Here is a 25888-nt window from a genome sequence, read left to right on the forward strand (position 1 = left end):
AACGAGGAAGACCTGGCAATGCGTGTCCAGGGTTGTATTCAAGTTTTGAGGTTCGGCGTCGAAAAATAATAGAATAGAATTAGAATTTTAGAATTAGAATTTTAGAATTAGAATTTTAGAATTAGAATTTCAGAATTAGAATTTCAGAATTAGAATTTCAGAATTAGAATTTCAGAATTAGAATTTCAGAATTAGAATTTTAGAATTAGAATTTTAGAATTATTAGAATATTAGAATTAGAATTTTAGAATGATTAAAATGTTAGAATTAGAATTTTAGAATTCAAGTTAGAATATTAGAATTAGAACACTTTGTTGGCCGAGTGTGATTAGACACACAAGGACTTTTGTCTCCGGTGCAGGTCTCAGTGTACATGCAAAGCAACAGAGTAATATACTATAGTATATTATACATTACTATTCAGAGTAATGCATAGTAATAGCATTATTACACTACATAATGGTATGTATAGTATGACAGTAAGAGGTATCTAAGAAGGGATGTGGTGGCTCCGTGGCTAAGATTCTGAACTTGTCAATTGAAAGGTCAGCAGTTCGAATCCCTAGCACCGTATAACAGAGTGAGCTCCCGTTGCTTGTCCCAGCTTCTGTCAACCTAGCAGTTCGAAAGCATGTAAAAAAGGCAAGTAGAAAAATAGGGACCACCTTTGGTGGGAAGGGAACAGTGTTCCATGCGCCTTAGGCATTGAGTCATGCCAGCCACATGACCATGGAGGCGTCTTCGGACAGAGCTGGCTCTTCAGTTTTGAAACTGAGATGAGCACTGCCCCCTAGAGTCATGAACAACTAGCACATATGTGCAAGGGGAACATTTACCTTAAGAGGTACCTAAAGAATACACAATTAATACCAAGATGATCACCTCTGTATCTATCAACTATTGCTATAGAAGATTGCTTTTGTAAAATTGAAGAAGAGTACGAGGTTGGGTTTCACGATTTCTGCAAAGTCAGGTTTATTTTTATTTGTTGATACCCCACTTTTATTATTTTTTATAAGCAACTCAAGGTGGTAAACATATATCATATATTCCTCCTTCCTCCTATTTTCCCCACCACAAACCTGTGAGGTGAGCTGGGCTCAGAGAGAGTGACCGGCTCAAAGTCATTCAGTTGCTTTCATGCCTAAGGGAAAACTAGAATTCACCATCCCCTGGTGATTGACCCAATGTCACCCAGCAGACTTTAATGCCTCCTATCCCAAAGTTGCTTTTTTCCAAAGGCCCCTGGACTTCCTTTGTTTTTCTTTTTTTCTTGAAGAGATTTCCCTTCTCATCCAAGACACTTCTTCAGTTCTTCACATGAAGCCTTGCATTTTGCTTGGGATGTGTAAACAAAACCAATAAATCACGTGACACCTAGAGTCCGAATGGATATGGTTGGGAGCTCTGCACCGGTTTCCCAGCCCTCATGAGTCTCTCTCTCTTTCTCGCTACACAGGAGCCAGCTCCAGTCCTTCTCCTGTTTCTGAAGGCTCCTTGAAATCTATCGAGAGTTTCCTAAGCCGCAGGTGACTCTTTCAAAGCTATCTCTCCTCTCGGGTAGAGGACTCATTTGGGTGGGCATGAATGGGGCAAAGAGTTGTTTGGCAGAAAGATCGTTCTTTGATTGACACTGGAGCAAAGTGTCCATCTGTCCATGCTCACCATGATATGGCACAATCATAGTATCTTTAGAGCTGGAGGGGGTGACATAGTGAACAATCACTTAAATATGAGCAGCAGTGTGCTGCAGATGCTAAGAAAGCCAACACAATCCTACACTTCTTTAACAGAGGGATAGAATCAGGGGTGGGTTGCTACCGGCATTACTGCTGGTTCAGCAAGCAAAAAAAAATAATGGGTTGCATCCCAGATGAGCATGCGTGCATGCATGCTCCCTTTTCAGCACTCGGTGGCAAAAAGCTTCACCATCACTGGTGTAGAGTCTCCTGCCTTGGAGGATTATACAATACATTACAATAGCAGAGTTGGAAGGGACCTTGGAGGTCTTCTAGTCCAACCCCCTGCCTAGGCAGGAAACCCTACACCGTTCCAGACAAATGGCTATCCAACTTCTTCTTAAAGACTTCCAGTGTTGGGGCATTCACAACTTCTGGAGGCAAACTCTTCCACTGATTAATTGTTCTATTAGGAAATTTCTCCTCCGTTCTAAGTTGCTTCTGTCCTTGATTAGTTTGCACCCATTGCTTCGTGTTCTACCCTCAGATGCCTTGGAGAATAGTTTGACTCCCTCTTCTTTGTGGCAACCCCTGGGATATTGGAAGTCTGCTATCCTGTCTCCCCTGGTCCTTCTTTTCATTAAACTAGACATACCCAGTTCCTGCAACCATTCTTCATATGTCATACTAGAAGACACCAAGGTCCCTTCCAACTGTTATACTCTCATTGCTACTGCTGAGAGCAGTGTTGGTGAACCTTTTCGGCACCAAGTGCCAAAACGGGAGCATGCATGTGCCAGAAACCGGAACAACAGCTCCCCGGCGTGCATGTGTGGCAGTGCCGGAAACTGGAAGAGCAGTTCCCCCGTGCGCATATGTCACCTGATCTTCCAGTTTCTGGCATACACGTGCGAAGAGCGGCTGGCCAGCCCGCATGTGCGCGCCAGAACCCAGAAGAGCAACAGGCGGGGCTGGCGTGCCCAGAGAGATGGCTCTATGTGCCACTTCCGGCATGCGTGCCAAAGATTTGCCATCATGGGCTTAGAGCATTTTAGTTCAACTAACCCAGAGCAGCCTGTGGAAGGTGGCAGAGCTGTGAGCAACCTAGTCATTGTAGATTGACCTCCGTCTCTCCAGACTCAGCGGCCAGCGGAGGTGCCAAGGCTTAGCTCTACGCCCACAGTGCCTGACCCCAGAAAGCGAGCTGTCCTCAGGTTGTGACGGTGCCATTCACGACTACCTCCCCCTGGTAAGACCTCTCTCTCTCTCTCTCCCCATCTGCGCACTTCTTAACGATGGAATTGTAAGCCTATCAACCTCTCTCCTTTTTTTACTAGATTTCGGCTTGCGACTCAAAAGCCTTTGCCCTTTTCTCCAGGATAACGAATGCGAACAGTGCTTTCCAGTGGTGGGATTCAAATAATTTACCAACCAGTTCTCTGCCCTAATGACCAGCTGGGTAGGCGGGGCTCGGTGGTCATGTGATCATGTGGGCATGGCCAAGTCAATGTCACTCAGGTCGATGGGCACTTCGCTTTAGTTGTTACAATGGTAATAAGGATTAACTGAAGAGGCAGTTTCTGTCAGCAGGGCAATAAAGATTAGGCTAGAAACACCACCAGAATGTTTCCTTCCTGCCTTCCTTACAGGATTAGCCCTGTAAAGTGGGGAAAAGACAACCAGTTCTCCGAACTGCTTAGAAAGTTACCAACTGGTTCTCCAAATAGGTGCAAACTGGCTGAATCCCACCACTGGGCTGGGCAGATTTCCTGACATTAAACAGGAAGGAAAGCTGAAATATACCTCTGGCTGTGGGGCTCTTGGTGCTGTCTGAGCTTCGTTGCTTTCTTGCAGACGTTTCATGACCAAACTAGGTAACATCATCAGTGCTAGCAGAGAACATATGTGATTCTCTTCTAGGTCACTGATGATGTTACCACGTTTGGTCATGAAACGTCTGCAAGAAAGGCTGCTAATTTCCCCATCTTGGAATTCTCTCTCTTGTAAATGTATGTTGGTGTGTGTGTGTGTATATATGTATATGTATATGTATATGTATATGTATATGTATATGTATATGTATGTATGTATGTATGTATGTATGTATGTATGTATGTATGTATTTCCTGCCAGCCAGCTGATTTTTCAGTTTCTGCCATGCATGCGGCAGACGCGTGTGCATGTGGGGGGGAGGGGTTGCATGTGCATGTGTGGGAGGGGTTGTGTGTGCATGTCCAGGTGGCGGGGTGCTGTTTGCGCATGCACGGAGGGGAGCACACGGGGTATGGCGCACAGGGTGCGGGGCACTCCCCCAGCACCCCGTTTTTGCTGTAAGAGGTTTCAGGGAGGCCTGATAGGCCCAAAATGGGGTGCACTGAGAGCGCGGGGGGATCACACTCATGCACGGGGTGGAGCATGGGGGGGGGGGTCATACGGACATGTGCAGGGGGGTGGGGCGCATTGCATTATGGGTGTGGGCATATTTTGGCATGCGAGGAAATCAGCATGCGATTTCAGCACGCGAGGAGAAAACGGCTAGCCATCACTGGCCTCGTGCCCTTCCTTGAGGGAGATGGGTGGTTAAGAAGATATATCAATAAAATATTTATATCAATCATTCAATCCATGAAGCACAGAGAGAACGAAGGACTCCAGGGTTCAACCTTGAGCTCTTCTCTTCCATCCGTACCTCCCCAGGTGCAGCTGCAGCAAGCCCCAGGCATGTTCCACCTGAACGAGGCCTTCTCCGAAGCGGTGCAGATCCCCCTGGACCGCTTGTGCCGGGCCTCTCCGTATCTCTCCCACCGGGCCAGCCTGAGCCCTGCCTCCAGCACCTCTCCGTGGGCTCTGATCGCCAAGAACCCCCCGAAGCCACCAGCAAACCAGCCTCCCCCAGAAGCCGACGAAGAGGGAGTCAGGACAAGCAAAGAGCAGGTGATGGAGCCGGACTCCCCGCACTCGCCCAGTACCTGCTCAGACGTCCTGAGCGCCGTCGTGTGGGCCCAGGCCGACAGCGGAAGAGGCTCCGAAACTGATGTCTGCGACCATTCACCAGACGCTTCGGAAGCCAGCCTCAGCCTGCAGGAGGCCAGGTTGGAGGCGGAAGAGGGCGATTTAGAGAGCACGAGTTGGGCCACCGCTGTGGCTCTGGCGTGGCTGGAGCATCGCTGCGCCGGCTTTTTTGTGGAATGGGAGCTGCTGGCGGCTAAAGCGGATTCCTGGCTACGTGGCCAGCAGCTGCCCGAAGGCCTGGATATGGCCGCCCTGAAAGGAGCAGCCCGCCAACTTTTCCTGCTGCTCCGCCACTGGGACGAGAACATCAAGCTGAACATGTTGTGCTACAACCCGAATAACATGTGACGAGCAGGCCAGGCGGTCACTTCCACCAGGCCAATAAAGAGGAATGGATTCCAGAGTCTCTATTCCTTTCACAGGCTGGGAATTAAGTGTAATTTTGCTGATGGTGGAGATCTTCAAGAAACATCCAAGGCCCTTCTCAACCCCCATTTGGTGTGCCACTTTACGAAAGGTGTACAATCAAGGTAACCAGTAGTCCTCGACTTACAACGCTTGAGCCCAACATTCCCATTGCTAAGCGAGACACTTGTTCAGTGGGTTTCCCTCCATTTTATGACCTTCCTTGCCACAGTTGTTGAGTGAATCACTGCGTTAGTAAATTGTTGTTAAGTGAATCTGGCATCCCCATTAACTTTGCTTGTCAGAAGGTTACAAAAGTTGATCACATGACCCGGGGACACTGCAACCGTCATAAATGTGAGTCAGTTGCCAAGCCTCCGAATGTGAATCATGTGACATCCTCAGGGTCACGTGATTCACATTCGGAGGCTTGGCAATGGTCATAAAGTGTGAAAAAAATGGTAATAAGTCACTTTTTTCAATGACATCGTAACTTTGAACGGTCACTAAGTGACTTGTTGTAAGTCGAGGACTACCTGTATGTTACCCTTGCAGGCCAGTTTTAGGATTGTTCTGTTCAAGAGGAGGAATTGTTCTTCTGCATAGGAAGGAATGGGGATGTGTGGTCTCTGAACTTGGTTGTTTTCTTGCAGACGTTTCATTACCAAACTTGGTAACAACATCAGTGCCAGTGCATGATGATGTTTCCTACTTTGGTAATGAAACGTTTGCAATAGAACAATCCAAGCTTAGAAAGCGTCAAGGACCCCGCAGTCTTTGATTTGAGGATCACGGTAGGGATCAGAATTTCCATCACTAAGCAAGGCAGTTGTTGAGGGAGTCATGCATTTTTTCCAATGGTGGTTAAGTGAATTGTTGCAACTATTAAGTAAATTGCATGACTCTGGGACACTGCAACTGTCAGAAATACAAACCCAGGATTGCCAAGAATTTTGACCATATGACTGTAGGGGGGCTGCAACAGGCGTGAGAAAAATGGTGACAAGTCACTTTTTTCAGCGCCCTGCCTGGTACCGTCAAATGGTCACCGAGTGGATGATTGACAGCCAAGGGCAACCTGTTTTGAGGGACTAAGAGAGGATTAGGATTACTTCACTGAAAAATTGTCCACTCTCAACATCTGTCCTTTGTGTGATTTTGGAACAGAAAGATTTGTTATGGAAAAATAAAAATAAAACTTTTCAAAACAAAAAAAAGAAAGAGTTGTATACGATATCCGGTAGACTTGACAAGCACGGTGGAAAATATCACTCTCAAAATCAGCCACAGAACTTTTTAGCAATCTGAAAAGTTTGCCCAATGGAAGCAACTTGTAATGACACCTGCTCGCCTTCAGAGAATGTAAGAAATATTCTCTTATATCCATGCTGAGCCAAATCACTTACCGCCTCTTTCTCTTTCTGATGACCCACATCTTCCGGGCGTTCATCCAACTCTCAACAGCACCCTCAAAGGATGCCAGAATTCCTCCGAGAACCTCTACATTCGAAGGTGGCCTCTGGTGCTTTCAGGACCCCCTGTTTCCCCCAAAATAAGATCTTCCCAGATAATAAGCCCAATCGGGCTTTTGAGTGCATGCGCTAAAATAAGCCCTCCCCCAAATATAAGCCCTCCTTGAAAATATTTAAACACATGTGCAGCCGGTCCCCGCCATTTCCTCTGGTTGCTTGCTACACAAACAACACATGGTGGGGAGGGAAGGGTAGGAGAAACATGCCACATGCACCCCACATGCCCTTACCTAACGGCCGCTCCCGCAACCCTAGCCCCCGCGCCCCTTCTGTCATGGACGCTGCAAAAAAGAGCGGCAGGCCCAGTGACACACAACACAGCAGCAGCCGTGAGGTGACCACGCTTGCCGCCACCTGCAGCTCAAAAATAACAATACCACCCCAAAAATAAGGCCAAGCGGTTATTTCGGGGGGTCAAAAGAAAATAAAACCCTGTCTTATTATTAAATAGCTTCCTATTACAATACAACAAGTAGACTATAGGTAGTCCCCAACTTACAACAGTTTGTTTAGTGGCCAAAGTTACAATAGCACTAAAAAGTGACATGACCGTTTTTCACACTTACAACCATTGCTGCATCTCCATGGTCACGTGATCAAAAGCCGGGCACTGGGCAACTGACTCATATTTATGACGGTTGCAGTGTCCTGTGGTCATGAGATCCCTTTTGGCAATCTTCTGACAAGCCAAGTCATGGAAAAGTCAGGTTCACTTAACTACCGTGTTACCAACTTAACAACTGCAGTGATTTCACTTAACAACTGTGGCAAGGAAGGTCATAAAATGGAGCCAAAAGTCACTTAACCTGTCATTTTGGACTCAAACGTGGTCGTAATTTGAGGACTACCTGTACTACTAGAGGGCACGATTTGCAACAGGGGATCTTATAAAAACCTTGCTCTGACTTGCCACAACTCATGGGAAGTCTGCTTGGTCGATATTAAAAAGCCAAAATCTCAATTAAAATAAAAACAGACTCCAGAGCAGGGCTCACTAACCTTTCAGACCTCAGGGACCACTCAATTGATAATTTTAAATCTTGTGGACCACTAATAAGATCTGCTTAATGACTGGCTGGGTGGGCGTGGCTATGTGGTCATGTGACTGGATGGGCATGGCCAACTTGATGTCCCTCACATCGAGGGGCATTTTGCCAGCCTCTACTCGTCACCCCTCCCCTCCCCGCCCGGGCTCCTTAGGGCCCCAAGAGGAAGCAGTTGCTGGAGCTGAGCAGCCACCAGGAGAGAGAGTTGGCAAAACAACTGAGTTCAAATTGGATCTGACAGAGAAAGAGAGTCAGCAGAAGCTCCTCACTGAGGACTATGAGCATAGGCTTTCCAAGCGGAGGGAGCTTGGAAAGGTGGCGCAGTGGTTAAATGCAGCACTGCAGGCTACTTCAGCTGACTGCAGTTCTGCAGTTCGGCTGTTCAAATCTCACCGGCTCAGGGTTGACTCAGCCTTCCATCCTTCCGAGGTGGGTAAAACAAGAACCCGGATTGTTGTTGGGGGCGATATGCTGACTCTGTAAATCGCTTAGAGAGGGCTGAAAGCCCTATGAAGCGGTATATAAGTCTAACTGCTATTGCTAATGCAAGGCGCTTGGAGGCTCAGCAGGATGGTCAGCCAGTTTCAGGCCATGATATAGTCCCATTGGAACGAGGTCCTCCAGCTCTTCGCCACCAGCGGCCCTTCCCTCCAGCCTTCGCCCAAAGCCCCCCACCAGAAGACTGAAGCAGACCCCAAGTCGGAATTTCTGCCCCCCTCCAACCCACACAAAAAGACCCCAAAGGGGGAGACACTCTGCAGCAACACAAGCGTTCATTGCAAGTATCCGTCCCAGGGGGCCCTCCTTTGAGGACCCCTGATTTAGTGCAATATAAAAAATGCAGACCACCAAAATTTTCTCATGGGCCACCAGTGGTCCACAGACCACCAGTTGGTGCCCGCTGCTCTGGAGGATATCACGTCCTATGACAATCCATAAATTACAGCCAAGCGAAGCCTTGTTATCGAACCATTACTGTCCTTTATTCAAGATATTCCACATGATCTTTGCTGTGACGATCAGCTCTGCCAATTCCCATTCGGCATCGCCCTTGAGGCCCAGGGAAGAGAAGGCAGGGCATCGCCCAGCATGCACATCTGGCACCGGGCAGGTCTGCAAACAGGGCCCTGGTCAGTTGTCCTCAGCAATGGCCAATCTTAATCCGAATTCTTAATTGTCCCTCTTCCTTCTGAAGTCGTTTTCATTCCACCTTTTTCAATGGTTTCTCCTCCTCCGGGGAAGACATTGTCCCGTACCAGAGCTGCAGAAGGATGATCCCATGACACACATGGAGAGAAGCTGAGCTGTAAACCGTCGAGGGATATGTGTTCCACGAGAGTTCGACTAAACCTAGGAGAAGCACTCTAGAGGCAAGAGAAAAAAAACCATGATTTAGCTAAAGCACTAAAAAAGGCGATTTACCTGCTAATAGGAAAGGAAGGAGTTTTCCTGTTATTCCCCGTTGCAGTGAATATCTATATATATATATATAAATGGCTGTATTTGTGTGTGTATGTTCCAGCATAACTCCATAACGGATGACTTACTCTCTGGAAACAAATACTGTGGGGTAAGACACTCCTAAAACCCCTTGGGGTGTGTGTTCTGTTAAGATACAGCCTGTTGTGCCTTAAAATGGCTTCTACTGTACTGCCGTAAAATAGATTCTACTGTGTAGCGCAGTGGAGTTGCCGTGGTAACGGCTTCACAGTACTCCACAAGGGGGCTCCCTCTGGTAAGGGGGAAAATCCAACACGTTTGGTCCGGACATTTTCTCCCTGTAAATAAATCCCCAGGCAATGCCGGATTATCGGCTAGTATGTACACTAAATGCAGGATAGATGGATTTCCGAGACTTCATTGAGTCACCTGGAAATAAAGAGGCTATTTCTGTCACATGCAAGCAAAGGGCCTTCTTTTCCCTCCCATGTTAACCTTACAGGTAGTCCTCCACATTTAGTGACTCGTTTAGTGACTGAAGTTACCACAGCACTGAATAATGTGACTTATGGCCGTTTTTCATACTTAAGGCAAGCTTCTTAAACTGGATATCTATGGAGATTGTCAGTCATCCAGGTCGTGGTTTGTCCCAAAAGGGCTTTTTCAAGAGGCAACAGGATTTTCTTTGCTTTTTTTCCCTCGAAGACATTTCACTTCTCATCCAAGAAGCTTCTGGAAGAACTGAAGAAACTCCCTGGATGAGAAGCGAAATGTCTTCCAAGAAAAAAAATGAAGAAAGTCCACTTGCCTCTTGCAAAAAGCACCGTTGGAACTTCTGAAATTGAGTTGTCTCCAGATACTATTTTAAATGGAACAGCCATTTTGTTCCCAATCTGCCTCAGTCGAGTTCTATTATTTTTAAACACTTCTACTTTAGACATCTGGTAAAAATTGCCTTAGTTACTGCAAGGCATTTGATATTAAATTTAAGTTTGTTCGGTGCTATTTTTTCCCTCCTACAAGATTATATTTGATTTGGTTGGCTGGTACTATTTTGAAATATTAGTCATCTCTTCCTCAAATCCCCAAGCTCACAAATTTGAGGTTTTACAGGTAATCCTGAATAATTGGGATTCATAATTTCTATCTCTAAGCAAGGCATTTGTTAAGTGATTCATGCCTAATTTTACAACTTTTTGTTAGTGAAGTAAATCGCTGCAGTCGTTAAGTGAATCATTCAGTTATTAAGTGAATCTCCCCACTTGATTTTGCTTGTTGGAAGCCGGTTGGGCAGGTTGTAAATAGTGATAATTACATAATTACAGGACACTGCAACTGTCATAAAAACACATTGGTTGCCAAGCACCCAAATTTTGATCATGTGTGTGGATGCCGTTGTAAGTGTGAGGACCAGTCATACATCACTTTTTTCAGTGCCATAACTTTGGTCACTAAACAAATGGCTGTTGTGGACTGCCTGTATTTCTAATTTGGGCACCAGTTTGATGGGTGTCTATGTGTGTTTAACCTTAAATTACCAATTGGGGAGAAAACTGATCTGTCTTTAGGTAAAAATTTAAAAAAGGGGGGGTGGATAGCTGAATCTTAAGTACAGACAGTCCTCGACTTATGACCGTAACTGAGCCCAACATTTATGTTGCTAAGTGAGACATTTGTTAGGTGAGTTTTGCCCCAATTTGACCCTTCTTGTCATACTTGCTAAGTGAATCACTGAAGATGTTACGTTAGAAAGATGGTTGTTAAGTGAATCCGGCCTCCCCACTGACTTGGCTTGTCGCAAAAGGGGATCACATGACACCCCACCCCACCCCACCCCCCAGACCCTGCAACCATCATAAATACGAGCCAGTTGCCAAGGGTCTGAATTTTGATCATGTGACCATGGGGATGCAACAAAGATCGTTTAAGTCTGAAAAAGGGGGGGACATTGCTTTTTTTCGGTGCTGTTCTAACTCTGAACCGTCACTAAACGAATTGTTGTTAAGTCGAGGATTACCTGCACCTCCTTCTCTTGGGGGCAGGGAAGGAATTGTTCAGAAATCTCAGTGGCTGGATAACTGCTGATACACACAGAGGGACAGACAAAACCAGACACACAAACACACTTCCACTGAAACCAGCAATGCAGCTCGCAACATCCACCCCACCCCCACACCTAGGTTCCCAGTATGAAGAGAACAAGCTGGCGTATTTGAAGAGACTCTGAAATATGATAAAAGATCCTTGCCTTCTAGCTTTCCCCACCAGTAGTGAAATTCAATTTTTTTTTTCTACCGGTTCTGTGGGTGTGGCTTTGTGGCCGTGGAAGGGGAAGGATACTGCAAAATCTGCATTCCCTCCCCACTCCAGGGAAAGGATACTGCAAAATCTCCATTTCCTCCCCACTCCAGGGGAAGGATACTGCAAAATCTCCATTCCCATCACACTCCAGGGGAAGGATACTATAAAATCTAAATTCCCACCACACTCTGGGGCCAGCCAGAGGTAGTATTTGCCAGTTCTCCGAACCACTCAAATTTTCTGCTACTGGTTCTCCAGAACCTGCTGAATTTCACCCCTGCTCCACCACCCCACCTCCCAGGTCCTGGAAGATACCTACTTCAGTAGGTGGCCCAGCTTCTTGGGCGGCGTGCACCAGAGCAGGTAGGGCAGGGTGTGAAAATACCAGACGTAGAACTGGTAATGCAAGGAACGGCTGAAGCAAACACCAATGAAATTAGAGGTAAAGAGAGGGAAAATGACCTGTGGCTTTCAGTTAAGGAAAGATTGCACAGTGCAAAATTCACACAGGACTATTAACAACATTGCAATGGATGTTGGAACTATGCCAACCTTAGCAACTTTGAGGCTTGTGGACTTCAACTCCCAGAATTTTCCAGCCAGCACAGCTGTCTGGGGAATTCTGGGAGTTGAAGTCCACAAGTGTCAAAGTTGCTAAGGTTGGACATCCCTGGACCATAACTGAGTAATCAACTCTTCCCTAACATCCACCAAATAAGAAAACTTCACTTTTAGTGAAAGGATATGATTTGCTGAGAGGGGTTCTGGAGGGATCTTCCTCTTGGCTGGATCCTTTAACAGGCTCAAGATGCTTTCATCAGATCTGTAGGGGACCAGTAAGAAAAAGTTAGTTAGTTTCGTGGTGGATTATTTGCCAGGATTAGCCTCATCTATATATGGGATCCTGGGGTGATGCCTGCTTTAGTTCCAGAACTGTTGACTTGATACATGAAGACAAATCCAACACAAGTGCAACAAAAATATATTTCTCTCCCTGAGGGCCTTGGTAGAAAATTTAAAATTACTCCCATCAAAGTAGAAAAGGAAGGACCAGGGATGACATGATAGCAGTGTTCCAATAAGGAATGAATGAACCATGCTCCAGAAGTTGTAGGTGGTCCATCATGGAGGCGTTTAAGAAGAGATTGGACAGACAGCCTGTTCTGACCTAGGCTTCCCCCAAAAGCACGAGGCAGAGTCCTGGTCCCAACCAAACCCCTTTTATTAAACGAATGTGAATTCCTCTCATTCACATCCAGGAAAGGCCTGGCAAACAGTCTTTCACAGGAATAGTTATGACTACAGACCTTATCTAGCTTGGAAGGCTGCCATGTAAATATTTTCCAAATGAGGTGCTGTGTAAGGAAAGACCGGGCACAGAGTCTCTGATGTTCACGGACAGATCTTCACATTCCTGAAATGAATCTAACGATCGAATGGATTGTTTCCTGCAAAAGCCCACTCCCCTTTTGCTCCTCTCTTATTTCCTATGGGAGGGGCCATTCACCATCCACCTGTGACTTTACTCCCAAGTTGGACCTTGTTCCTTAGCAGTTCCCTTCTCCTGCGCATGTGCACATTGGGAACAGGCTCAGTTGTTCTTTTGCCCCACTGATGTCCGACTCCAAAGCCGACTGATAACTGTCGGATGGCCCCCTCTCTGCCTCCGACGCAGAGCTCTCATCAGAGCCTTCTCCAGACTCCAGGACTGGCCCATCTTCCTCCCCAACCTCCTCACTGTCCGATTCTGGCACTGGCAGATCACCACACAGCCATGTCTGGAATGGTGTGCTTGAGAAGGGGGCTGGACTAGAAGACCTCCAAGGTCCCTCCCAACTCTGTTATTCTCTTAAAGCCTGAGGGAATCCCAAGATCCTTCCCCACCAACTGCCACTTCTCACCTGTGCCACCTGTTTAATGCAAAGAAAGCCAGGGCTGTGAAGTGGAGGACCAAGAGCGCCAGGTGAAAAGCCCGGTGTTGGAAAACTTCTTCGGGCAAGAACCTCCAATTTACGGTCCACTTGAAGAGGAACTGACGACCCAAATCAAAGGAACGGGACAGGTACCCCACGGGATTCTCCATCAGGAAGGGCAAGGCCAGGACCACCTGAAAGAGACACACAAGCTCCCAATGTTTATGGAGATCCTCGGTCATCCAGGTTTTCTTGCTCTACTATTAGACAATCTCTAATAAAGTTGGTTGCTCAAATACAATCTTGAAGGAGGAAGGGGGGGAAAGAGAGAGGGAAAAATGAGAGAGGTTTGATTTGATTTTTGATTTGATTTGATTTGTCTTGTATGCCGCCCACTCCTGAAGGACTCTGGGCAGCTCACAATAGACAAGGGAAAGGGGGAAAACTAGACAAAGACAACACTTTAAAAACAAAACCACAACATTCAGAGAGAGAGAGAGAGAGAGGAAGGGGAGGAAGGAAGGAAGGGGGAAAGAAAGAGAAGGAAGGTAGGAAGGAAAGAAGGAAAAAGATAGAGGAAGGGGAAGAAGGAAGGAAGGAAGGGAAAAAGGGAAGGAAGGAAGGAAAAAAGAAAAGAGGAAGGAGAGGATGGAAGAAAAGAAGGGAAAAAAGAAAAGAGGAAGGGGAGGAAGGAAGGAAGGGAAAAAAGAAAGAAGGAAGGGAATTTTGTTTTAGCATAATTATCAAATCAACTGACCCAGACAAACGGCTTTCCACATGAACTAAAATCCTGAAGCCTTTCCGTATCAAAGGAATGGTGTAGGGTGCCGTTGTGAGATAAAGGCCCCGGTATGGCACCATTTGCACACACAGGCCATTTATGGAGTCAGGCCTCTTAGGCAGCCCTTCCCGGCCTCACCACCAAATCTTGGCGCAAAAAACGCAGGTGCTCTGGCCCTGAGCAGCGGCCTCTCCTCCACTTACCTGAAGGACTGCACAGATGGTCAGCTTTGGGATGGCCCCTCGCAGGCCAAAGCGCCGGAGGAGAAGGAAGAGAAGGCCCGGCGCAAAGAGGAGGATGTTCATTTTGACAGACACAGCCAGGCTGAAAGGCGAAAAACAGGAAGTGTGTTAGGTGGGTGTGGTCCTTACTAGCTCCATTCGCATCCAAAGCAGCTCTGTAGCCTACATTTGTGCTTAAGAGCTGAGGTGGCGCAGTGGTTAGAGGGCAGTACTGCAGGCTACTTCTGCTGCCTGCCGGCTGCCTGCAATTTGGCACTTCGAATCTCACCAGGCTCAAAGTTGACTCAGCCTTCCATCTTTCCGAGGTGGGTAAAATGAGGACCTAGATTGTTGGGGGCAAATATGCTGACTCTGTAAACCACTTAGAGAGGGCTGTAAAGCACTATGAAGCAGTATATAAGTCTAAGTGCTGTTGCTACTGCCCTCCCTCCCTCCCTCCTTCCTTCCGGTTGACTCAGCCTTCCATCCTTCTGAGGATGGTAAAATGAGGACCTGGATTGTTGGGGGCAAATATGCTGACTCTGTAAACCACTTAGAGAGGGCTGTAAAGCACTGTGAAGCGGTATATAAGTCTAAACGCTATTGCTAAGTGCTATTAAACACCACCCAAGCAACAACCAGAGACAATCTCTGCTCCTCCCTGTTGGCTTATATTTCATCAAATAAAATCATCATAAGCCATATCAGTTCTGGCTTGGCATTATATGAACTCAGCCTAAATCGCGAACAGAATACAAGGGTGGGGGGAGAGGAACTGAGCCTGAGGCAAGAGATATACGTTGCTCAGGAAGCAACAAAGGTGAATTTTTACCAAAAATCAAAATGTTTGGCCCCAAAAAAGTGTGGTAAAGCAATGCTAAGGCCAGTACCGGTCTCCTTTGGTTTTCACATTTCGATTTGTAACGCTGAACGTTTAATAATGCTTTGGTGCTTTTTAAGTCATCCTGAGAGAGAGACTTGAGAGTCAGACGGGCAGCATATATATTTAATAAACCCTGGGATGTTGAACAACTGAAGGGAAGGCAGCCAATGAAAGTCTTCTGCATGACAAGGCCTCTGAGGGTTACCACCCATTTCCGGCTGAGGAATTCTGGGAATTGAAGTCCACAATTCCTTAAAATTGCAAAGGTGGGAAATCTCTGCTCTAGCCCAAAAGGGGGAAGCTTTTTCACCGTGAGCAACTGATGAAAAACAGAGGATCTGACTGATGAGGGATGTGTTGTGGCTCACCAGCGCCCAGTGGAGCTGGCAGCAGATTCGGACAGTGAGGAGGTTGGGCCAGTCCTGGAATCTGGGGAAGGCTCTGATGAGGGCTCTTTGTCGGAGGCAGAGGGGGGCAGGGCCATCCGACAGTTACAGCTGCTTTCGGAGTCAAGACATCAATGAGGCAGACGAACAGCTGAAGCCTGTTCCCAGTGTGTGCATTCGCAGAGTTGCCAGACAAAGGGAAGAGCTAAAGAACAGAGGTCGACTTGGGAGGAAGGCCACAGGTGGACGATGAATGGCCCCTCCCAGAGGAAATAAAAGAGGAGCGAAAGGGGAGTGGAGTTTGCAGGAGTCAATTAGTTCGCTTAATTGGTTTGTGATTCTCTGAGATTCCTTGCCATGTTTTGCAGATATTGGCAGCTCTCCAAGTCAGATAAGGTCTGTGACTGTAAATCCTCCCTTGAAAGACTTTGCTGGATGTGAAGGAGCAGAAGAAAAGGGGCTTTTGTCGGGACCAGGAGTTTGTTTCATGCTCTTGGGAAGCCTCGGTCAGAACAGAAAGGAAGAGGTTCGGGAAGGAGGCCAAAGGCCCTTCTGCCAGGGGATGAATCTCAGCCTTCCAAGTTTGAGGTGAGCCAGGTTACCCAAGAGATGCCCTTTCAAGATGCTGCTTTGCCCACCCACCCACCCACCCCCAAAGGGAGAGCTCACCTGAAGCAGAAGCAGCCCCAGGACCAGCGATCCTCCAGGAAGAGATTGACAGCCAGGAAAAGGATTGCCATGGCCACCGGGTCATTGAAGAGGCGCAAGACGAAAATGGAGTGGATGCGGTAGGAGGCACAGCACATGAAGAAGAACACATAGGGGGGCACCTGGGGAAGACGGGGCAGTGAGGAGTCAGACCACTAAGGCAGCTGAGACAGAGATCAGAGTGAGCAATACAGCTAGTCCTCGACTTACAACAGTTTGTTTAGTGACCGTTCGAAGTTACAACGGCACTGAAAATTGTCAGTTGTGACCGTTTTTCACACTTAGAGACTGCCACTGCAACATCCCCATGGTCCCGTGATCAAAATTCAGATTGTTTGGCAATTGGCTCGTATTTTGGGCTCAACTGTGGTCTGTATTCCCAACTGGTTCGCTTAATGGAACACCCCCATTTCTTGTCTGTGCAGAAAGCCTCATTTCTTTCAACCCCCATAAGAGCCCCCCGTGGGCTCTTCTTTGACAAGGCTGTGGAACTGGTCACCGTAGGTGGCAGCACGTCTCTAAATCGGGCTGCTATTTAAATACCGTTTTTTTCGGAGTATAAGACGCGCCAGAGTATAAGACGCAGCAAGGTTTTCGTGACCCGTCAAAAGGGCGAACGACAAAACCGCACCCGACTAAACCGCGTCGCTGACGTCATCAATGCGGCGACAACAGCCAGCGCAGAGAAAGAAGGGCGCTTTAAATAGCACGTTGAAAGAAAGCTGATTCAACTTAAGGTAAGGTTTAGGTTTAGGGTTAGGTTAAGGGTTAGGGTTAGGGTTAGGGTTATGTTAAGGGTTAGGATTAGGTTTAGGGTTAGGTTAAGGGTTAGGATTAGGGTTGGGTTTAGGGTTAGGTTAAGGGTTAGGTTTAGGGTTAGGTTTAGGATTAGGTTTAGGGGGGTTAAGCTTAGGTTTAGGGTTTACAGCGTGCTTCTGTCTCCGCGCTGTTGTCGCCCTGTTGATGACATCAGCGACGAGGTTTAGTCGGGCACGGTTTTGTCGTTCGCCCTTTTGTCGGTGAACCAAGGTTTTGAAGAGGAAAATTTAAAAAAAAGTTTTTGCACCCTGGAAACCTCCCCAAAACAGCCCATTTTTCACAAAAACGGCCCTGTTTTTTTTTCTTCTTCAAAAAAAGGGCATGAATAAACCTTAGGGGGCGTGCAGAGTGCTCCTGGGGAGTGGAGTGGGCCAAAAACGAGCAAAAAACAGCCCGTTTTTCACAAAAACAGCCCCGTTTTTTGTAAAAAAAATAAAAAAATAAAAAGGGCATGAATAGCCTTTAGGAAGCTTATAGAGTGCTGCTGAGCGGCCCGCTTTTCACTCATTTCTGCTCTCCCCAGCCCCCAGGAGCTCTCTGAAAGCCTTCTAAAAGCTATGCACGGCCATTTTGGTGAAGCGTGGGGGGGGAGGCAAAAAATGCTGCATTCAGTGTATAAGATGCACCCAGATTTTCAGTTTCTTTTTGGAGGGAAAAAGGTGTGTCTTATAATCCGAAAAACACGGTAACTAAACAGGGTGGGTTCTAATTACTGGATGGGAGGTCACTGGGAAATCACACAGCTGTAGCTTAAGACTTGGAATCTAAAAAGAAACAATCCCTCTTATGTAGCCCCATCACATAAAGGCAGGTGCCCCTCCATTCACCAGGAGGCAAAATCAACACAAGGAGACTCCACCTTGACTTGACCAGGCGTAGCAACTTTTCTTTTGGGTCCAATGCAGGGATTTATGTATAACCCTTCAGCACAAAAGCAGGGAGGCCTGAAAATTCAGGGAGGGGGAAATTCACACCAATTTCACAGTGTCACAGGTAGTTCTCAATTTACGACTGTGAGCGATTATAAAATGGAGCATTGCATGACGGACCTGATTTTAAAGAATGATGGTCATTAAGCCAACCATCCTCATCCTTAAGTGAGAGCACTGCCCGGGGGGGGGGGGGGGGGAGTGTTTCTGCCAAAAGTTAAACACCATCAGCAGAAAAGGATCCCTGTATTACTTTGGGGCAGCAAATATTTCTTTCTGCCTTCACTTGCTGTGTGCACTGTACACCAGAAATTCCATAGAAGGAATAATGTGTGACTTGAGCGATGGCATTTCCTAGAGTTCTCCCTCCCTGCAAGGGACCTGCTCCCATTAATCCTTTGCCTTTAGGCCCTACGCAGTACAGTCTTCCCGGGGTTGGGATGGACCCGCAACAGGAAAGAAGATCCTCCTTAATGCTTCCAGAAATCCCATTACGGCCCCAAACCTTATTGGTGCGGCTGTAGATGCAGAAAACGAGCAGCAGGGTGGCCAGGTACAGGGTGGCAAAGAAGTACTGTGCCAGGCGGATGTTGGTGCCTCGGTCGGTGGCATAATACAGACCCATGAAGATGTAAACAAAGCCAGCAGGATACCTGCAATGGGGGAGAGAGAAAGGGGAGGATTTAAAGAAGCAGGAAAGAGAAACTTCCTTGGTGTCACGTCTGCCGTTGTAAAAGTTTCAGCCTGCTTTGCTGGCATCCTGCCATAAATTGCCAGGGGGGGGGGGAGAATGTAGGGGGAAGCAAAGGTGCCAATCTGGTACAGACCAATGTGTCCAAGGACATGAAATGTGAGAACGCAATGCAAAACTACAGCAAAGAGGTGCCAAATTTTAAAGTGGTTACCACCAAACTAAATTGGAATATTATTGGACACTCACAAACTGGTCAAGAGGGGAAAGGCGTGGGAATTGGGGAAAAGGCAGGTTTTGAGCAGGAATATTCAGGTCCAGCTTTGCTTATGCTGTACCCCCTTTGGTAAAGTGGGTTACATCTTACGCTACGGATGGAGTCAAGGGTCTTTCTTTTCTAAATGCTCAAATGGGACATGCCTGACACTTAGTATGTCCTGGTTCATTTTTCCAAGGAAAAATGACTCACAATACCTATCTGGCATCAAACTTGGTTATTTGACTGGCTATCAGCCTGCCAATTCAATCCTGTGGGGTTCCTTCGATTAAACAATGTCGTATATCGAGACCCCAAAAATGCACTTTCTCTACAGCAGCACCTGCTCTCTGGAACGAGCTTCCCCCAACATCTAGGTGGCCCCCGCTTGACTTGGCTTGTCAGAAGGTTGCAAAAGGTGATCACATGACCCCGGGACCATGCAATTGTCATAAATATGAGTCAGTTGCCAAGTGTCTGAATTTTGATCACATGACCACTAGGATGCTACGACAATTAAAAGTGTGAAAAATGGCCACGAGTCATTTTTGCTCCCCCTACATTCCCCTTTTCCCCCCTCCCGCAATTTCTTTTCAGCACCGCTGTAACTTTGAATAGTCACTAAATGAATGGTGCTAAGTCGAGGACTACCTGCAATGTAATTTGATTGTTGTGAGCTATCCAGAATCATGGCTGCCATACAAGTTTGATAAATTAGGTTGTTGGTGGTGGTAATGATGATGATGATGGATCCACAAGACTCTCAGCAAGGTTGGAAGATTATAGGTACTCACACAAGGGGTCCCGTGTCCCCCTTTAGTTGGGTGTAATCCAGGGTCCCGTTCACCACGCCCTCCACTTCATCCATGTAAGCTTTCCAGTCGATCTCGGTATCTGTGGGGAAAGTGCACAGACGTTCATCAGTTCAGCTGCCTTAACAAGGTCTGGGGGTCTCCAAGAACTCTAAAGGAAATGGGCAGTTAAGAAATAGGAAATATAAATAAAATACCGTATTTTTTGGAGTATAAGATGCACCTTCCCCCTCCCCAAGAGCGTGGAAATGTGGGTGCGTCTTATACACTGAATACAGCCATTTTTTGGCTCCCGAAGCCCTGCCCTTGCATCTCATTTTTGCAAAAAACAAGACGTTTTTGTCTTACCCCAGCCCCCAGCAGCACTATGCAAGCTTCAGCAGGATTGGGCAAAAGCAAAAACGCCTCCGTTTTTGTGAAAAACAGCCCGTTTTCCACTAAAGCGGGGGAGTTTTTGCCTTCCCCCCAGCTCTGCTGAAGCCTGCACTGAGGGCCAGGGAGGACAAAAACTTTATTTTCTTACCTCTTCGAAATCTTGGTGTGTCTCATACACCGGTGTGTCTTATAGTCCGAAAAATACAGTAGCCTGAAAGATCTGTTCTCTTTGATTTCACCCTCCCAGAGCCAAGTTCAGGTAATCAAAATGCGCCCAGTGTCTGCCCGTTTTCTCCTGCTAAAATACATAATTCTGCTTTGGACTAGTTTTCAGTAGCCCAAAAGACAGGTGATGGGTTTTTATTTATTTTGCATTTCTCTCTTTAGCTTTTTAGCAAAAGTCATTGTTGCTGGTGTTGAACGCAAAACTAACATTTCCCAAACAAATTGACAAACTGCAATTGTGATGATACAATGTAGCATGCATTTGTGTTCAATGTATGATGCAGTTCCCTGGAGGGGTAGAATATAAAATACTTCAACCCAGGCATACCTTGGCACCGAAAGACTCTTTCCGATCTTACAGGAAGGATTTTGAGGTCTTACTGGAAACATTTCAACCTCAAAAAGGACTATTCCAATTTTTGCTTGGCCCTTGGAAAAGCCAAATTCAAGGCCAGAATTTCTATGTATCATTTTTAGAAACTAGCAGAAAGTTAGTAGTTGAATAGGAATAGGAGTGGAACAGTGTTTTTCAATGTTGGCAATTTTAAAGTGTATGGACTTGAATTCCTAGAATTCAGCTGCCAATATGCTGGCCAGAGAATTCTGAGAACTGAAGTCCACACATCTTAAAAGTTGGCAACATTGAAAAACACTGGTGTATGCAATGCTGAGATAGGTAAAGGTTCCCCTTGGAAATATGTGCTAGTCGTTCCCGACACTAGGAGGCGGTGCCCATCTCCATTTCAAAGCCGAAGAGCCAGCGCCGTCCGAAGATGTCTCCGTGATCATGTGGCTGGCATGACAAAATGCCGAAGGTGCACGGAACGCTGTTACCTTCCCACCAAAGGTGGTTCCGATTTTTCTACTTGCATTTTTACATGCTTTCAAACTGCTAGATTGGCAGAAGCTGGGGCAAGTATCGGGAGCTCACCCCGTTACGCGGCGCTAGGGATTCAAACCGCCGAACTGCCGACTTTTCTGATCGACAAGCTCAGCCTCTTAGCCACTGAGCCACCTATTAATGCTGAGATACTACTGATTAAATTGACCGAAAATTTAAGTTTGCATGGTCTCTGTATGCACGATGCAAATGAAACAACCAAAATGTTAAAAAGTTATGATATTTATGTAGTTACTTACCAAGCACATCTCCATTATATTAATCAAAATATCTTTACAATTCCCAAGGCATGTAACAACCCTAATATTTGGAAATGGAAAGTTGAAAAATTTGACATGCCCTCAGCGCAGCGCTCACAAAACTAGTTTCATGATTTTTCATGAATTCGCATTTCCTTTGACAACAGAATGATGCCAGTTATGTTCACCAACACACCTAGCCAGGTTATTGGATTAACGCATTTTCAGCACTGATCCAATACGGTAAACTAATAAAAGAAACTCGGTTCGCACACACTTGCTATGTTGTAAAAATGTCTAATGTGAATATTAAGTTTAGTGTATGTACAAAAGCCACAAGGGTGGGAAAGGACCAGAGAGATTGTCAAATGTGCGTGCATGCACACACAGACGCACTTCCTCAGTGTGATTTAATCTAAATTAAATCAACCTGGACTGATGGCCGTCCAAGCTGCCCACTGAAGAGTAACCCCCTGCCTTCTTTGGAAATAGGTTCACCGTCCAACTTTTCTTACTGCCACAGACTTTCCCCCTCTATATTCAAGTAGCTAACTTCGACAGCTTGTGCGAATGCCCCAAAGACAGGTGGTCTTGGGAGGGGGGGGGGAAAACCCTCTGAAAAACTGGTTTCAAGATACGTTAACATCTGAATGTCCCTTTTTCCTCCCCGGGTGTTCTTCACACAGCCTGCAATCCTAGATAAAGAGATCCAACTTACTTACAAGATTTGGTTTCCAGCCATTTAGTTTTAATAGAAAAAGAATCCAAGCACAATGCCGGATTAAAATTGTGATTTTCTTCAAAATTACAGGCAGGGAAAAAGGACGTATTTCTTCCAATCTTATTAGCAATAATTTTGGCATTAAATTATTTTAATTGAACCATTCACTAAGATTGCATTACTATTATTATTAGTCTTCTCGTCGTTCCTATCACCTGTAACTTTGTTGCTTGTATTCTTACAATTTATATTGATTTATTTTGATATGGTTTCCCGATTGCTTATTTGTACCCTAAGACTATCATTAAGTGCTGTATCTTGTGATTCTTGATGAATGTATGTTGTCTTTTTATGTCACATTGAGAGCCTATGCACCAAAGACAAATTCCTTGTGTGTCCAATCACACTTAGCCAATGAAAGAATTCTAATTCTAATTTATTCTATTCTATACTTAAATAATAATAGTATTCGTAGTTGTAGTAGTAATAATAATGGGCATTTAATCTCATTGTACCATGTGTAAACAAAATAATACACCATGGAATGCCGGGATTGTCACGCTCTCACAGGGGATAAGGGCACAGCAGTTTAGACCAGCGTTTGTCAACTTTAGCAACTTTTAAGATGCATGGACTGCAACTCCCAGAATCCCCCAGCCGACACAGCTGGCTGGGAGATCCTGGGAGTTGTAGTCCATACATCTTAAAGTTGCCAAACACTGATTTAGACTAATGGGCCAGCCCAAAATACACCCTGCACGGCTCCAATTCTATTCTGGGCACCCCCTTGCCTACCTACTCCCGCCCTCCAAGGTTCTAGTCCTCAAGGTTTACCAACGCACCCAAATAAACCCACCCACCCACCTCGCGGTGCAGACCCCTACCTGCACTCGCCCGCCCCTTCCCTTCCTCCCCCTCCCAACGGGTCTGCCCAAAAGACCCTTATTGCCGAGCCTGCGCGGATGATGGGAGCTGGAATCCAACCCCTTTGGGGATGCCCAAGGAGGGGCAGCCACCCACCACCACCATCACCACCGGCGACTCACATGCCACCCTCTGGATGACCCAGAGGTTGACCCCCACTTCGGCCAAGCAGAGGCAGGCGGCCACCAGCGGGGTGAAACGAGGCTCGAAGAGCACCAGGTGCTTCTCCTGCCAGGCCCGGCGTAAAGCCCGGAGTAGGACCGGGGAGCCGGGCCCCGCCGCCGCCACCCCCTTCCTCCGCGGCCCAGGCGCCGGCGCCATAGCCCCGTTCAGATACGATGGTGCCGCCGGCAAAGCGCTCCCCCGACTGGCCTCGGCCGGCGTCGCCAGTTCCGGCCGCGGCAGGGTCCGCTCCCCCGCCCCTACCGCCCTCGACGGCAGTTCAGAAGCGACGCGGGGAGGGCTTGCAGCATACAGCTTTCCTGGTGGTCTCCCGTCCAGCTGCAGGACAAACAGAGCCAGCTCAGCACCTACCCCTGTCTAAGCGGGGCGTTGGTGAAAGTTTGCTCCTGGTTTTCTTCGCATTCTTTGCAAAGAAAACCTTGGGGCAAACTTTCACCAACACCAGGCCAGGCAACAGACAGAATAGAATAACAAGACTTGGAAAGGGACCTTGGAGGTCTTCTAGCCCACCCCCCTGCTCTATACTGGAGACTCTATCTTATTCCATACAGATGGTTGTCCAGTCTCTTCTTGAAAACCTCCAGTGATGGAGAGGACCCACAACTTCTGAATGCAAGCCATTTCACTGGTTAATTGATTTCACTGTCAACAAATTTCTCCTTAATTCTACATTCAAGATAGTCTTTTTCTTCTGAAGACGTTTCTCTTCTCCTCCAAGAAGTTTCTTCATCTCTGACAGGACAATGGGGAATGAAAGGATTTATGGTCACGAACCGGCTGTCTGCAAAGAATATAAATCCTTCTGATGATAGAAATGCCCTTCTGGGTTCGGCTCCCAAGTGGGGAAAAAAGACACTGGAGACATGGAGGCTGCTTGGAAAGATGGTTTAATGGCGCTTGTATTCTGATTGGTTGTCAGACTCTCATGGAGCCATGCAGGGGCAACTCTCTAGGCTGCGTTTTGAATCCAGGTTTGGTTGAGTTCTCAGATGCCATGTGGCGAGTTGGGTAAAGGGCCAATATTATCATGCCTCAATCCCACCCCCCTAGAGCTGAAGGGGAGAACTCTTTGTTATGTAAAGGGATTGGCTTGGCCTTCTTAATGGCCCATTGACAAAGTGGGGATGGGCAGGAAGCTACAGGGAGCTATTCTGTCTTTTAAAGCATGTTTCTTCCTTTTCACATCCAGAGAAATATTCTGCCTTTTCAATATTTCCTAGGATATTTCATTTTTCTGGGAGAGGGCTGGGTGATAACTTCCTACACTTCCATTCCCCACTATCCTGTCAGAGCTGAAGAAGCTTCTTGGAGGAGAAGCGAAGCAAAAGAAAAAAAAAACAAGGAAGTCCAGTTGCCTCCTGAAAAAGCACCTTTGGGACAAGCATGACCTGGATGGCTCAGAATCTCTACAGAATTTAAACAAGGTGAATGTTAAGTGAATCTCATCCAATTTAGGACTTTTTTTTGCCATGGTTCAGTTAAGATGTTAAGTTAATCATGTGGTCGTTAAGCGAATCTAACTTCACGCATTGACTTTGCTAGATAAGAGGCTGGTAGGGAAGGTCGCCATTGGTGTTCACACGATTCCTGGATGCTGCAACTGCCATAAACACGTGCCAGTTACTAAGTGCTGAAATGTGATCGTGGGGATGCTGCGATGGTTGCAAGCATGAGGACTGGTCGTGAGTCACTTTTTCAGTGCCATTGAGAGTTTCAACCATCATTATATGCATGGTTGTGACCTGAAGAAGGAAACGCTGCAGCCAGAAAGCGGACAGTCGCTGCAGAGGCCCAAACCTCCCGAGGTCGGGTTTCCGGGGGGGACCGCTTTCCTCCACCCTCCCCGCTCAACAACCGGAAGCTCCACGTGGTTTTGGCCAGGCCACGTGGAAGCGCAGGTGTCTCAGGGCTGCCAAGCAAAAGGCGGCGGGGCAGTTCGACCATTGGCTGGCCGCCGGCCTTTCCCCCATGGAGGAGGCCCCGCGGAGGCAGCGCCCGGCTTCCAACGCCGGGTACCGGCAGCGGGGCTTCTGGGACGAGCGGTACGAGCAGGAGGGGGCCGAGCCCACCGAGTGGTTCGGGGGCTTGGAGTCTTTTCGCGAACCGCTGGAGGCGGAACTGAAGCCGGGGGACCGGATCCTGGTATTGGGTAAGCGGTCGCCTCTCCACCCTCCTTGGGATTGTGCTCTGGTGGCTCAAGGCAACGCAGGTGGCTCGCCAACATGCGCGCTTCCTGTTTCCTCCAGAGCCTTAAAAGCTGGCTGGGGAATTCTGGGAGTTGAAGTCCACTCACCTTAAAGTTACCAGGCTTGAGAAATAGAATAGAATATATAATATTTATAATTAATAATATTATAATATAATATAATATAATTATATAATATAATATAATTATATAATATAATATAATATAATAATTATATAATATAATATAATTATATAATATAATATAATTATATAATATTATATAATATAATTATATAATATTATAATATAATATAATTAT

General features: G+C 46.7%; 3 protein-coding genes across 3 annotated transcripts in view; 2 read left to right on the top strand and 1 right to left on the bottom strand.

Annotated features, from left to right (window-relative positions):
- The window catches only part of VWA5B2 (von Willebrand factor A domain containing 5B2), a 51168-nt gene extending 45742 nt beyond the window's left edge, over positions 1 to 5426 (top strand). Inside the window, exons 20-22 of the mRNA XM_087725121.1 lie at positions 1460 to 1529; positions 2817 to 2928; positions 4377 to 5426. Of these exons, the coding sequence (XP_087581247.1) occupies positions 1460 to 1529; positions 2817 to 2928; positions 4377 to 5039 (845 nt within the window). The 3' untranslated portion in view covers positions 5040 to 5426. The remainder of the gene's footprint in view (positions 1 to 1459; positions 1530 to 2816; positions 2929 to 4376) is intronic.
- Positions 5427 to 8631: 3205 nt separating this feature from the next.
- On the bottom strand, positions 8632 to 23524 carry ALG3 (ALG3 alpha-1,3- mannosyltransferase). The gene is made up of 9 exons (XM_087725122.1): positions 23322 to 23524; positions 19797 to 19896; positions 18561 to 18708; positions 16269 to 16429; positions 14313 to 14433; positions 13317 to 13522; positions 12161 to 12238; positions 11735 to 11878; positions 8632 to 9038 (listed from the first exon to the last, which is right to left on the bottom strand). The coding sequence occupies exons 1-9, from the start codon at positions 23518 to 23520 to the stop codon at positions 8876 to 8878; spliced, it is 1320 nt and encodes a 439-aa protein (XP_087581248.1). The 5' UTR covers positions 23521 to 23524; the 3' UTR covers positions 8632 to 8875.
- A 1768-nt stretch (positions 23525 to 25292) lies between these two features.
- The window catches only part of EEF1AKMT4 (EEF1A lysine methyltransferase 4), a 42558-nt gene continuing 41962 nt past the window's right edge, over positions 25293 to 25888 (top strand). The window contains exon 1 of the mRNA XM_087726125.1: positions 25293 to 25531. Within this exon, the coding sequence (XP_087582251.1) occupies positions 25351 to 25531 (181 nt within the window). The 5' untranslated portion in view covers positions 25293 to 25350. The remainder of the gene's footprint in view (positions 25532 to 25888) is intronic.

This window comes from Thamnophis sirtalis, unplaced genomic scaffold (assembly GCF_051295495.1).
Source record: "Thamnophis sirtalis isolate CommonGarterSnake01/CBP01778 unplaced genomic scaffold, rThaSir2_p1.2 scaffold_11, whole genome shotgun sequence".
Classification (NCBI taxonomy): domain Eukaryota; kingdom Metazoa; phylum Chordata; class Lepidosauria; order Squamata; family Natricidae; genus Thamnophis; species Thamnophis sirtalis.

Coding starts and splice junctions, on each gene's coding strand:
- ALG3 (XM_087725122.1), bottom strand. CDS start 23,520: ATGGCGCCGGCGCCTGGGCCGCGGAGGAAGGGGGTGGCGGCGGCGGGG. Junction 16,430..18,560: donor TCTACAGCCGCACCAATAAG/GTTTGGGGCCGT, acceptor CGTCTTCCCCAG/GTGCCCCCCTATGTGTTCTT. Junction 12,239..13,316: donor GCATTAAACAGGTGGCACAG/GTGAGAAGTGGC, acceptor GGTCCCCTACAG/ATCTGATGAAAGCATCTTGA.